At 43.0% G+C, this 12644-nt stretch overlaps 1 protein-coding gene across 1 annotated transcript; it reads left to right on the top strand.

Moving 5' to 3' along the window:
• Nucleotides 1-352: 352 nt before the first annotated feature.
• LOC147889297 (transmembrane ascorbate ferrireductase 2-like) lies at nt 353-3358 on the top strand. The gene is made up of 4 exons (XM_087391553.1): nt 353-1106; nt 1582-1630; nt 1759-1958; nt 2044-3358. Exons 1-4 carry the CDS (start codon nt 864-866, stop codon nt 2344-2346), a joined length of 795 nt encoding a protein of 264 aa, XP_087247679.1. The 5' UTR covers nt 353-863; the 3' UTR covers nt 2347-3358.
• The last annotated feature ends 9286 nt before the right edge of the window (nt 3359-12644 follow it).

Consider the following 12644-nt stretch of genomic DNA (forward strand, 5'->3'; position numbering starts at 1 on the left):
TTAAGTATTGGTCTGACCAACACCCCTTGCTGCTTGGAGAGCTAGAGGAAGTCTTGGAAGCCACTCAACCATCAGCAAGGCAAACGAGAGAAATGGAAGCCTTTTTTGAGGGCATGCAAACTTCTACGACCGCATGTAGTGCATTCCGTAGAGGCCGAGAGCACAAATGTTGGCGGAGGACGAATCCAGAAAAACCACGTGGCGGGCGAAGGAAAAAGGGCCGCGAAATCAATTTCATCAATTTCGCTTCTTCCCCACATTTGAAGTCCCTTAACACAAATAACATTTCCCTTTCTGTCCTTGAAATTTTGGATCCATGCCGAAGAAAACGATGTACACTCAGGCGAAAATGTTGGAGCCCACAAATCTCGCCAATCTTAGAACAAGTCCCGGCGATTGTGATTAGAGAACTGTTTACTCGCACAACGCAGGACACACACCTAATCAGCAAGCGAGACAGAGAGACAGAGAGAGGCTGTAGCTCTATCGTCTGCTGCTCGCAGGTTCTTGAACTGGAATGAAAAGCGAAAGCGAGAGAGAGAGATAATTAATTGGACGTTCGGAGCCAGGGAGAACTTTCTCGTGGGAGAAAGAGAGAGACGTTTCTAAGATCGCCCAAAACAAAAAGAGGACGGGAGCGAACGACAGAGAGGGGGAGAGAGGGAGGGAGAGAGAGAGAGAGAGAGAGAGAGAGAGGCGGAGATCGCCCAAAAGAGAGAGAGAGCGCGGGAGGGGGAGAGACGTGTAGCTGGGAGATCGCCCAAAAGAGAGAGATTCTCGACAGAGGTGGTAACGGAAGGGAAGGAGGGGAGGGAGAGACAGAGACAGAAACAGAGAGACAGAGAGACAGAGATACAGATGCAATGCGCCCCAACCTTCATCGCCTTCATGTGGAATCGCGCTCCACCAACAATTCCTCCCGTAGTAGTAGCAGAGTTCCAATGCCCCCTTGGCGTCCCTCCCTCGACTTTCCCCTGCTCCTCGCTCACTGCCTCGGCTTCGCCTGCTCCATCTTCGTCCTCGCTTGGGTCCTCCGATTTCGTGGTGGCCTCCCTCTTATCGCTCACAATCAGAGCATCGCTGACGACAACGACCTCATCTTCAATGTGACGCTCGTCTTCTTTGCTTGCCTCTGCCATTATGCTTTTGGTGTCCTTGTCTTTTCTTTGAAAATTCGCATCGTCATCATATGTTAGCGTCAGTTTCCACGAAATTGTTAACTCATAGTCTCATTTGCATCCTGGAAATTTGGTTCTTCCTTAGTCTCGAAACCTCGGGTATCTTTTCTATATCCTGCATGTCAAGGTTGTCTCTTTTAGTTCTTTAGATTTAACTTATTTTAAAAATATGTTTTCCCGTTACATTTCTCTTGGCTCTATTAGAATTTCCATGTCTTTGAGTGCTCATAGTGGCAAGGTATCTGTTTTCTTAAAGTGTTATATTAAGGAATATGTTAACCTCTGTACTCGACCTTTTTAGAAAGCATAGAAGCTTGTGATATTTTATTTCGAGGTCTGTAAAGTTTTGTGTAATTTACTATATGCTTACAGGCAACCTGATTAGATTTATGTTTCTATACAGGTCCATCCAGTGTTAATGCTTGTCGGCTTTATCGTCCTTGCAAGTGAAGGTAGCGGTTTTATTTAGTGCAAGTATACAGTTTCCCTCATTCTTTGCAAAAAAAAAGTATACTGTTTCCCTCATGCAAAACGTGCCATTAACGGTCTTCCCTAACCTATATTGATATTCTATATCCAGCAATTTTGGTTTTCAAGGGTGTGCCTGGCACCAAAAGGTACAAGAAAGCTGTTCATCTGACAGTCCAAGGGATAGCTCTTGTGATGGCTGTTCTTGGTATATGGGCAGCCTATAAGTTTCACAATATGAAGGGCATTGATGATTTCTATAGTTTGCACTCATGGCTTGGCCTTGGAACGGTCATTATTTTTGCTTTCCAGGTATGCCAAATTTCAACAGTTTTGTCACATGCGAAGAGTATCCTTCCATTACCTACTTTTTATGTGAATTCATACTGTGTTGCAGTGGATTATGGGATATGCTATATATTGGTATCCTGGTGCTGCTGGAAAGACTCGAATTGCTATGCTACCTTGGCATGTTTTTCTAGGATTGTTTATTTACTGCTTGGCGCTGGTAACAGCTGAGACAGGTTTGCTAGAAAAACTTACCTTCTTAATCGGAGGTAAGGTAATTGGTCGATACAGTCTGGAGGCAATGTTTGTGAACAGTATAGGCTTGCTTCTAGTTATTTATGGCACACTCGTGATTCTTGCTGTTGTTATACCTAAGGCCCATAAGGAGCACAGTACAGGAAACGTTGATTAAAAACGCTAAGGCAGCACTGTGCCTGTGAATTTAGGCACCACATGTATAGTTCTCTGCAAGAATCATGATCAGAAGAGAACTATGTCATAAGTGATTTAGATCGAAGGTCCCAAGTTGGGTGCTTTCAGGGTAATTTTGTTGTTGCAGAAGCAATGATCGCGTGGTAAGCATAATTTTTCTCAATGATTTTGGGCTTGAAACCCAAAAAAGTCCTTGCCTGGTAGAGTTGTGGAAAAAGGGGAATATTTTGTTTACCTTTCATTTGCACATTGACACGGTCTGGTCTCTATTTCAAATCATGTGATCCTGCTTTCACCTGAATGATGATTGCTCATTTGTGCAATATGCGAAGCATATAGCTAAATAGGCATTAGTTGCTACACAGCATAGAATGCCCCTCAGGACTTGGAGAGGTTAGTACTGTGGTATCAGTGATGCAACAACATTGTCATTTGTTCCCTTCTCATAGGAAGAGTCTGAGTAGGCAGCCAGAGGATGGGTTGTGGTAGCAGAGATGGCAATTACAGCCTAAAGTCTCACCTTTTTTATGCACCACCATATTTTTGCACAACATGATGTGTGATATAATTTCATGTTTCACATTAGTGAGCTTCTTATCTTCTTCTTTTTTGGCACTGTCATCTTTCATTCTCAACTCTACAAACTTTTTCTGCAAATTTGTTGATGCTGAAATATATTAGACCTTACATGATCTTCATGACATATAAGTTCTTGATTGCCCCATTGATAGATAAGCTGCCAAATTTGATATTTTATAACATCTCAGGACATTGTAATGTTCTGATGTTTCAATGTTCGGTGAAGCATTGCAGGAAAGATCGATATAGTAATTCATATCAGTGACATGAAAGTGTGTGTTAATGCTGCAAGGGCAATCTTTTTTACTCATGTATCTTTGACATCATTGTGTATTACTCGGGACACAGTCTAATACTCCACCCTTTTGGCAAATAGTTACAGAACATTAGCTAAGCTGCCAAGGCTCCAAGTCAATTCTGCTCATAAAGTGTGGACTATGACTGATCATGTCACATACTTGAACATTTGGGAGTTTATTTTCAGCGGAGCACTTGCTCCACATTGTTGGGAACTAAAAATTTCTATTTTATCAATGTTTGGATGGATTGCTGTTGCTTCTCTCCTTGAACACAGGTACTCTTACGTATAAAAGGTGATTTCAATCTGGAAGGTGATATGGAGGGTGCTTACTAGCCAAAGCTCAAGAAAAGCATGGGATCAAGCACTCACATCAGAAATGCTCGTATAGTTATCACAAGCAGCTGTAGCTTCAATGAAGAGTAAGTGGACTACTTTTTTTATTAACCTTCTCCTTTAGTGCTAGCCTGTGTCATGGCTGAGTTTTCCCTTCACCTCCGGAGTGTTGACAAAAACTTAGAACGAAGACGTTTGTATAAATGGATGCTCAAGTATGTGTGGATGCAAGCTCAAAAATGCTGCAAAACTCTAATGTTGGAGGATGACCACTTGGTTCAGCAGATTTTCCAATGTGTCCTAGAAGACCTAATTATCTTGTCTAAGTCAATTATGTTAGATGCGACTCCATTAAGCTAGCTTCACTTTAAGCCTTGGATAAATCCTTTTTTCCTCTAACTTTGTTGCCACAAGTAGGTCTTTTGAGTACTTAAGGATTGTTCACTACTTGGTGGCCTTAGAATTTGTATTGTTGTAGGTAGATCATAATATGAACTTGATCTATCAAGCCAATTGCATCTTTGAGAATCGTTACTTGAGTCTCCTGTATAAGAACCTTTGGGACTCGGCTCTTGCGGCTTTGCTTGCCTACATGACTAAAGAGGTTTCGTGATTGTGCTTGCGTACATGGCCTTTTGCCTTTTGGCTTTGAAGGCTTAACAGCTTTACATTTAAGTTTGGAGGCTTGGTGGACATGTGCGCTATAGTTCGCCCAACACATGAGAAATCAATCAATCGTGCACTAGTTGGTGCCTTTGTGGAAAGCAAATTAGGTATGGGTTTTATGGCATGGGTATAGGAAGTTCTTGTAGGTTTTGGGCAAATTGGGTTCTATCGTCCTCCTTCAAAGAGCCTCTCACTTGTACTTTAAATTACCCTTACAGACTAAGCATGGACAATACTATGTTAGGCCAGGATAATTATGTTTTTTACTAGGACTCTACCTATTTCTCATAAGATGTAAATATGAAATCAAATATCCTTAAGTTATGGAAGGGCATAAATATAGGGTAAAAGCGATGTATCATGGGTCTAGAACCTTATAGCACTCATGGATCTAACTCTCTAGTGCTTGTTCATCTTAGGCTTTGGTATCATGAGAAAGTTGAACAGAGAGAGGGAGCACGCCACATGCATATAATATGCTTATTTTACTCAATGAAAGTATACAAAGTTGTGCATGTATTTCTTTAATTGGAATTGTATTAATCAATTCATGCTTCTTCTTTCCCCTTTAAGGACATGCCTTATTGAGGTTAGGTGAGACTCTATAAGACTTTATGCCACAACATGAAATATATTCATTCAAATATTGGGGTGGGGTTGGGAGGGTTGAGATAGATAGATAGATGGATAGAGAGAGAGAGAGAGAGAGAGAGAGAGAGAGAGATTTATGGATTGTCTTTAAGTTTATGGACTCCTTAAGAAAGTCCTTAAAAGGCAACTTGATGGGATATGTGTAACAAGGGCTCTAATAGTATGGTTTGGTTAATAAACCGTCCATCTCAAGAAGGGGTAATGCACGAAGAGAGTAAGTGTGAGATGTGGAGAATATGTGAACGGAATGATAGAGATGAGTATTCTAAACTCATGAATAGGCAAGCAATAACCTCATACTATATCTTGTTATGTTTGTGGAGTTGAGGGTTGCTTGGCAAATATCCTAAAGTAGTAGGAGACAAGATATTGAGTTCGACATTGCAATCAGCAAGAGACAAGAGGCAATCACTAAATGATTGCAGTGTCAAACTCAATATCTTTAAAACATCTTAAATTTCATCCCATTGTTTGTAAATGATGCCATTTTTAACCACTAGGCACCCATGCTTCTTAAGACAAACTTGAAGAAGACAACATGCTAGCTCATAATGGCAAGTCAAATAGTTGATTTTAGCATATGCGAACTTTTAGCACCTTTGAAAAACAAGTTCAAATTCTTCACTTCAGATAATTCAATCCTAAATTTTATTTCTAACTTGGCATTAGCTTAATAATGAAACACTTTCTTGTTTGTAAGCAAGCTGGAGACTATTCTTATCAACATAGGAGCACATATAAAGTACCCAAAATATGCATCCCTTTATCAAAGGTTCCTCTTAGCTAATACTCACATATTCACATTGTATTGCTCTTGAGCTAATTTGTGGGGATGTTTGCAAAAAAGGGTTTTAAAACAATAGACTTCATACATGAGACCTACCTTTTGCAACCTAGTAAGAGTGATCTTATTACTCATAAAGTAGCTTTGAAGTTTAGAGAACATTACAATTGGTATTAGAACTAGGGATTTCATGATTTGATTCCTTTTATGATTGTAATGACCGTGCGAAAAAAAAATGTTATGACAGTAGGAAAATATAGTGAAAGTCGATCTTGCTCACTATGAGATCATCTTGGCCATGGAGAGGGCATGGATCCCCTCTCAAGCTAATGAGATGGGCTCAAAAGCTAGCATGGTGCAGTACATGAAGATTGTTCAATGCTAGAAAAATTTCCCTGACCCCTTACCCAGTCAAGTTCCCTAACCCATACCCCCTCAAGTTCATATACAAATATGAACTAGTATCTCATATTGAGCTCGAACCAATACGTCCTCTAATCTGGATCCTCCGAGAAGCTTGAGAAGGATGGGATTTTATGGTTTATTTGTTTTATGCTCACCTTATTCGTGATACTGGAATATGCATTATGACAATGGAATTGGAGTCCTTCTCATTGATGATGATGTTACTCCTTAAAGGGAGGTTCAAAAGAAGTTCATTATGGCTACGGAAGCTTTACTTTAGTCGAGTAGATAGACCTTGATCATCAATATTGGGGGTCGGGGAGCCCGTCTTTAGTGGAGATTTAAAGTTGTATTGTTGTTTCCTACCAAAAGAGAAACTCAAACTAAAGGCGAGCAACAATACTTATAGGACATTACTAGGCTTCACCCATAGCTACTAGAGTAGCTACAAGATCCTTTTCATGCATAAGTTTTTGGAAAAGGGAGATTCTCTATAATAATATAATAAGGAATCTATCACTCTTTTACTTTGAAATTATGGAAAATTTTCCAAAGTTGACTTATTAAGTTATAATCGCTATAAGAACTATCTTCATTTTATAATCGCTATAAGAACTATCTTCATTTGTAAAAAACAATCAATCTAAGAATAGAGTCCTTAAGAGTTTTAAAATTAAAGACTTTGAAGGGAAGGAGCTTTTAGGGGAAGCACTTAAGGATGGATTGAAGACCTTGAGGACTCTTTCCTTATGGCTCTGTTGTCTCTGTGCCAACATGGACTTAGGTGGAACAGGATGTGTGTGTAGAGTAGCGGCAAAGCTCTGCTTGTACTTGCATAAGGCTAGAAATAATCCCTCTTAGAAATCCAACTTGCATGTTCTACATGCAAGTTCTATATACGATTCCTACATGCAACTCCTACATGCGAGTTCTACATGCAAGTCCTACTTGCAACTCCTACATGCAAGTTCTATATGCAACTCCTACATGCGATTCCTACATGCATGTTCTACATGTGAGTTCTACATGCAACATGAAACTCCTACATGTAACTTGCAACTCGGACATGCAACTTCTATATGCAAGTCATGGATGATTTTTTCAAGTTAGTTTCATTGAGAAGCTAAAATTTTATATTGGTGTCGAAAGTTAGTATGCCCTAATAAAAATATATGTTCGAAACATTCGCCAGGATTTGAAACTTTATGTAAAAAAATTTAAAGTTTTGTCAGGATTTACATTTTTCTCTTCAAAATCAAAAGAAAATATATAAAAAAGCACTAAATTCTATCGATATTGTGAAACTTAAAAAAATGAGCTTGTAAACTTTCGCTAAGATTTTATATTAATATATAAGCATGGCTTCGATAAAAACATCCTTGATGCAAGTTCTACATGTAGAGAGAGAATGTCTTACAATTCCTACATGCAGAGAGAGAAGCTCTCCAACTTGTATAAATACCCCATAATGGAATGAAGCCCACACTCTTTGTGGGGCATTGTGTTCAGTTCTACTTTGGTATTCTAAGCAATTGTCTCAAGTGTCCATGCTTCCTTGCACTCCACGTCCAAAAGCATGTCCTAACCTTGCAACTCCTCCCCTCTCCTCCAACCTTGCAACCCATCCTCTCCTTCTCCTCCTCCCTCCTCCTCCTTCCTTCTCCTCCCTCCTCCTCCTCCCTTCTCCTCCTCCTCCTCCCTCCTCCTTCCTCCTCCTTCCTTCTCCTCCTCCCTCCTCCCTCCTCCTCCTCCTGCTCCTCCTCCTCCTTCTTCTCCTCCTCCTCCTCCTCTCTTCTTTGCCCCATGCTCTTACACCTTCTTCCTCTCCCACTTCCATGCTTCCCCTAAACCCTTAGTTCCTCAACCCTTAACCTCCATGATCTACAAGGGAGACGAGTTCTCCACCATGTACTCTACCCTGAACCTTGGAACCTCTTCTAAACCTTGGAACCTCTCTCTAAACCTTGGAACTCCTAACCCTGGAACCTCTTCTAAACCTTGGAACTTCTTTCTAAACTCTGGAGCCTCCTTCTAACCCTTAAAATCCTCCTAAACCCTGCAACCCCGAATGAAGACGAAAGCCTTCATTACCTCAACCATGATGATACACGTTCCTTTTACACATGCATGCACTATGTTTGCTTACCACACTTAAGCCTACGCCTCTTGTCGGAACACGACTTGAGGTCCTAAGCTACATGTATACTACAAACAACAACCTCAATATATCTGTAGGTGACAAAAAGCCTCGGAACCCTGCATATTGAGAAAACCTTGCTCTTCCTACCGAAGCCATGGGAAAGAACCAACATTTGGCGCCGCTACCGGGGAGACTAACGTCTTAAGTAACGAGTAAACACACACAGGTATGTGTAAAAAACAAACTACTTCGAACTTTCATGAACATATCACTCAAGAGCTAGGAGAGCTAAAATTTTTCCAACTCAAGTAAAAAATAAAAAAATAATTCCTAGCTGAAACTCTTCGCTACCAGTTTAGGATGCATGTTTTCTAGAAAAACAGCACCTTAAGGAATAAATCATACCATGTGATGGTTGTCAGAGTGTAGAGCTTGAAATTCTGAACATTTCTCCTTTTTACGAAAGCACATTCTAACACAACCACCAAAAGTTATGGGCAATCGATGATTAAAGGTACTAAATGCCATAACCGAAAAGAAAAATTAAAACCACCTCCTAGTCAAACATGGACAAATTCAAAGGTACACATATGTTTGACTAAATCCACAGTCCCCCCTCCTTCCCTATAAAAGAGCACCCATCCCTCTCATACTTTTTCTTTCACATCTTGCCTCCATCCTCTTCCCCATTCTGAGCCCTACGCAAGACACTTCTCCCTCACCATCAACCACCACCCTACTCCCATCCTCACATGATAAGTTACTTCGAGCCCATCTCGCAATGATAACCTAGCCATCCACCCACCGTCCATTGGTCCTCAACAATCCAGTTACATCGAGAAAGACTCGGAGAGTGTTCAAGTGACCATCTCTTCCTCCCTTTGGATTTCTGTCAAAGTTTTCTGTCCGTCAAGTTTTTTCTTTTTTCCCCTCCCCCTCCACCATTCCCCCCTCCACTTCCCCCCTCCCCTTTTTTTTCCCCCCCACCCCCCCTCCTCCATCTCCACCACCACCCCTCCTCCACCATTCCCCCCTCCACCACCATCCCCTCCACTTTCCCCCCCCCCCTTTTTTTTTCCCCCCCACCCCCCCTCCTCTATCTCTACCACCACTCCCCCTCCTCCATCTCCCCCTCCACCACCCCCCCCCCTCCCTCCATTCTTTCCCCCCCCTTTCCCTCCCCCCATCCCATCTCCACCCCCACACCCCCCATCTCCAACCCCCCTCTTTCTCTCTCTCTCTCTCTCTCTCTCTCTCTCTCTCTCTCTTTTCCTCCCCCTCCCTCTTCTCTCTCTCTCTCTACCCCCCCCCTCTCTCTCTCTCTCTCTCTCTCTCTCTCTCTCTCTCTCTCTCTCTTCTCCCCCCTCCCTCTTCTTTCTCTCTATCTCTCTCCCTCTCTCTCTCTACCCTCCCCTCTCCCTAGTCTAAGGGCCTAAGGCCCTTTCTAACTCTCAAGGGCTCTTAAGCCCTTGGCTTGGGCTTGCTGCACCGACAGCCCGCACAGTGCCCACCCGCGACGGCGCTCGCAAAACTGCCCAAGTCGACGCAACGCTCACCCCGCTTCCACGTTAGGCTCGCCCCGCCCCTCATCGCGCCCTCCTCACTACCCGCCTCGCCTGACCACCCGCCTTCTCCACCTCCCTCCCCTCCACTCCACACCTCCCCTCCACTCCTCATCGCCCGCCTCGCCTCACCAGCCCCCCTCCCCTCCGCTCCACTCCACACCTCCCTCCCCATGCCCCCCCCCACCCCCCTCCCGTCGGCCGCAGCGCGACGACCCCCCCGCATTTTTTAAAATTAATTAATTATTAATTATTAAAATTTTTATTTAAAAAACTAACCTAACCTAACCTAACTTGACCCTAAGACTTACCCTAGCTAGGTTAGTTTATACCTAGGTCAAGTTAGCTCTAACTTAGGTTAGATTAAACTAGTCTAGTTAGTTTAACTGTAGGTTATTTAGACACAATTAGATTAGTTTAACTTCTAGTTAGTTAGCCTAATTAGACAGTTACGTTAGGTCAACTAACTGTGGTTAGTTTATCTAACTGTCCTCAGTTTTAATGCACAGTTAGGGTTATAGGCTAGTTAGACTAACTGGAATATTATTGGTTCAAACCCCTCAGTTGGATTTAAAGTCCATTCACACCAACCTTAAGACCAAGCCCCCCCCCAAGGCCAATTTTACCCCTACTTTAACACTTCGTATCGCTTCCGTTTGGGACCCAAACTGAACCCCGTTTGAACCAAAATTTCACACACGGAAACACCATGCTACGGGGCATTTTTCTAACCCATTGCACACCATTTTGGCATCCCTAGCACTCGCTCGTTTGTGCCCCTGTGCGGGCCTTGTTTCGCACAAATTCGCTCGTATCTTTACACCGTGACCTCCGATTGACGATCCATCTGTACCATCACATTTCCTTACACACGTAGGACAATCTTCAGCACATTACTACCATGACAGTCCCCATAACACTAACACAACTCTAACCCTCCAAACAAAACAACATCAACACCCGCACTTGCAGCAAAGACACCCTTTGCAAATCTCGCCCAATGTGCATCCAACTATGTTCCGGCCAATGCCTCCGACTCCAATGCTCGCCAAATCCACATACAACTCTACTGCAACCATCGCCCCCAACAATCCTCTACCTCGAATCCCCCCTTGAAATTCAATCACTCCCTTTAACTCCTCCATGCCACAACATGGCTGGACGCCGTCGAGACAATGATGGGGATATCGACCTCGATGCAGAGGCTGACAATTTTTTTAATCGAAGAAATAATAACACTCAAGACAGGCATCCCTTGGGACAACTGAAACTTCCCAAATATAATGGGAGGAGAGATCCAACCCGATTCCTCTAGCATTTTGATGCCGCATGTCGAGCTGGTGGAGATCAATCCCATGAAACCAAGGTGGCTTGGTTTCCATGGCCTTAACTAATGAAGTGTCTAAATGGTACCTAGACCTTCTAGTGGAAGAGCACGCCACATGGGACCTACTTCAAATAGAATTTAAAAGATGCTTTCAAACGGAGAGGCTACAAGATGATCCCACTCTCCAACTAAGCAAGATCGAACAAGGCCGTCGAGAAGATTTACACACGTACATGGGCAAGATGAAAAGATTAATCGCCAAATGTGACCCATGCCCAGATGCAAAGTACCTCACGGCCTGGTTCATTACAGGACTAAGAAAGAAAATCCGAAAGGATATGAAAAAGATAAGCAGCTATGAAATGTTCAGTGCTACTCATGTGGCAGCCATTGACATCAAGGATGGCATGACCAACTCTGACACTGTGGTAGTGATGATGATAGATCTAGTGCACGGAGATAAGCGCTCGAAAAAGGGCAAATCAAAGTCCACTACCAAAACATCAAATGAAGATCGCCTAGAGGCCATGACCATGAAGCTGAAAGAAGACATGATGCAGGCCATGGAAAAAAAACTTCACTTGTCTCAGCCACCAACTCAGGCATATCCATGGTGAGCAAATGTCAGTTGTCCACACTGCATGGCCAATCATACAGCAAATGAGTGCCCGGTCCTAAGAGCCAGGATCACTGCACAAGCAAATCCACCACCAAGGTTATGGTGCCATATCTGCGTCATCGACAGCCATGATGAAAACAGTTGCATCTTCAAGATGCGCAACAACCCGCCTCGATCTCAACAATACCAAGTGGCACCCATGCCAGTGTACAGGCAACCGGCACTTGCACAAGCGCCCCCAGATCCAAGGCTAAATCATGTTCCCATTCGGATACAAGTTCCACAACTACTCGGGAATCCAAATCCATGACCATATCCAAGAGCACCAAATCGAGCTCCTCAGGCAGTTTCAATACATCAATTACAAGCCGAGGAAGTAGACTCGTCATTTGAGTATGAAATAGAGTACCTAGTGTACTATGTAGAAGGTGCAGAGGGACTTATACCAATTTATGCAAATCAAGTGTGTCCCAACACATATCGAGCACCAATCAAGTGCTATGGTTGTGGAGAAAATCACCGAATTGCAAAGTGCCCTCATTGTGGTAGCCCCGCTACTTTCCAACCACTTTGCAGAGTTTGTGGCATAGGACATGCTTGTATGGATTGTCCCATGAAAAATAAAGTCCCACAACAAACAGAGGTTAAGCCTGATGTCCCAATCGGCATCATTGGGGTGGACCATCAAAGTCTAGGTTCAGCAAGTGTAATATCACAACCTGTAAATGTAATTACACGCCAACAGAAAGAGGCCACCAAGGACCCTAACATTCCAATCCAACCAAAGTGACTTCTTAAAAAGAAAGCACAATGCCTCCACCTCCTCCAAGCAATGAGCAGCCGAGATCATCCAGATCAACTCCTGAGCCTCAAATAAAAGAAGCTCCATATCCAAATGCAGAGGTGGAGAA

Source organism: Dipteris shenzhenensis, chromosome 20 (genome assembly GCF_047967505.1).
Source record: "Dipteris shenzhenensis isolate YYH24624 ecotype China chromosome 20, Dip_SZ_1.0, whole genome shotgun sequence".
Classification (NCBI taxonomy): Eukaryota; Viridiplantae; Streptophyta; class Polypodiopsida; order Gleicheniales; family Dipteridaceae; genus Dipteris; species Dipteris shenzhenensis.

Coding starts and splice junctions, on each gene's coding strand:
- LOC147889297 (XM_087391553.1), top strand. CDS start 864: ATGCGCCCCAACCTTCATCGCCTTCATGTGGAATCGCGCTCCACCAAC. Junction 1,107..1,581: donor ACAACGACCTCATCTTCAAT/GTGACGCTCGTC, acceptor GTTTCTATACAG/GTCCATCCAGTGTTAATGCT. Junction 1,631..1,758: donor TATCGTCCTTGCAAGTGAAG/GTAGCGGTTTTA, acceptor TTCTATATCCAG/CAATTTTGGTTTTCAAGGGT.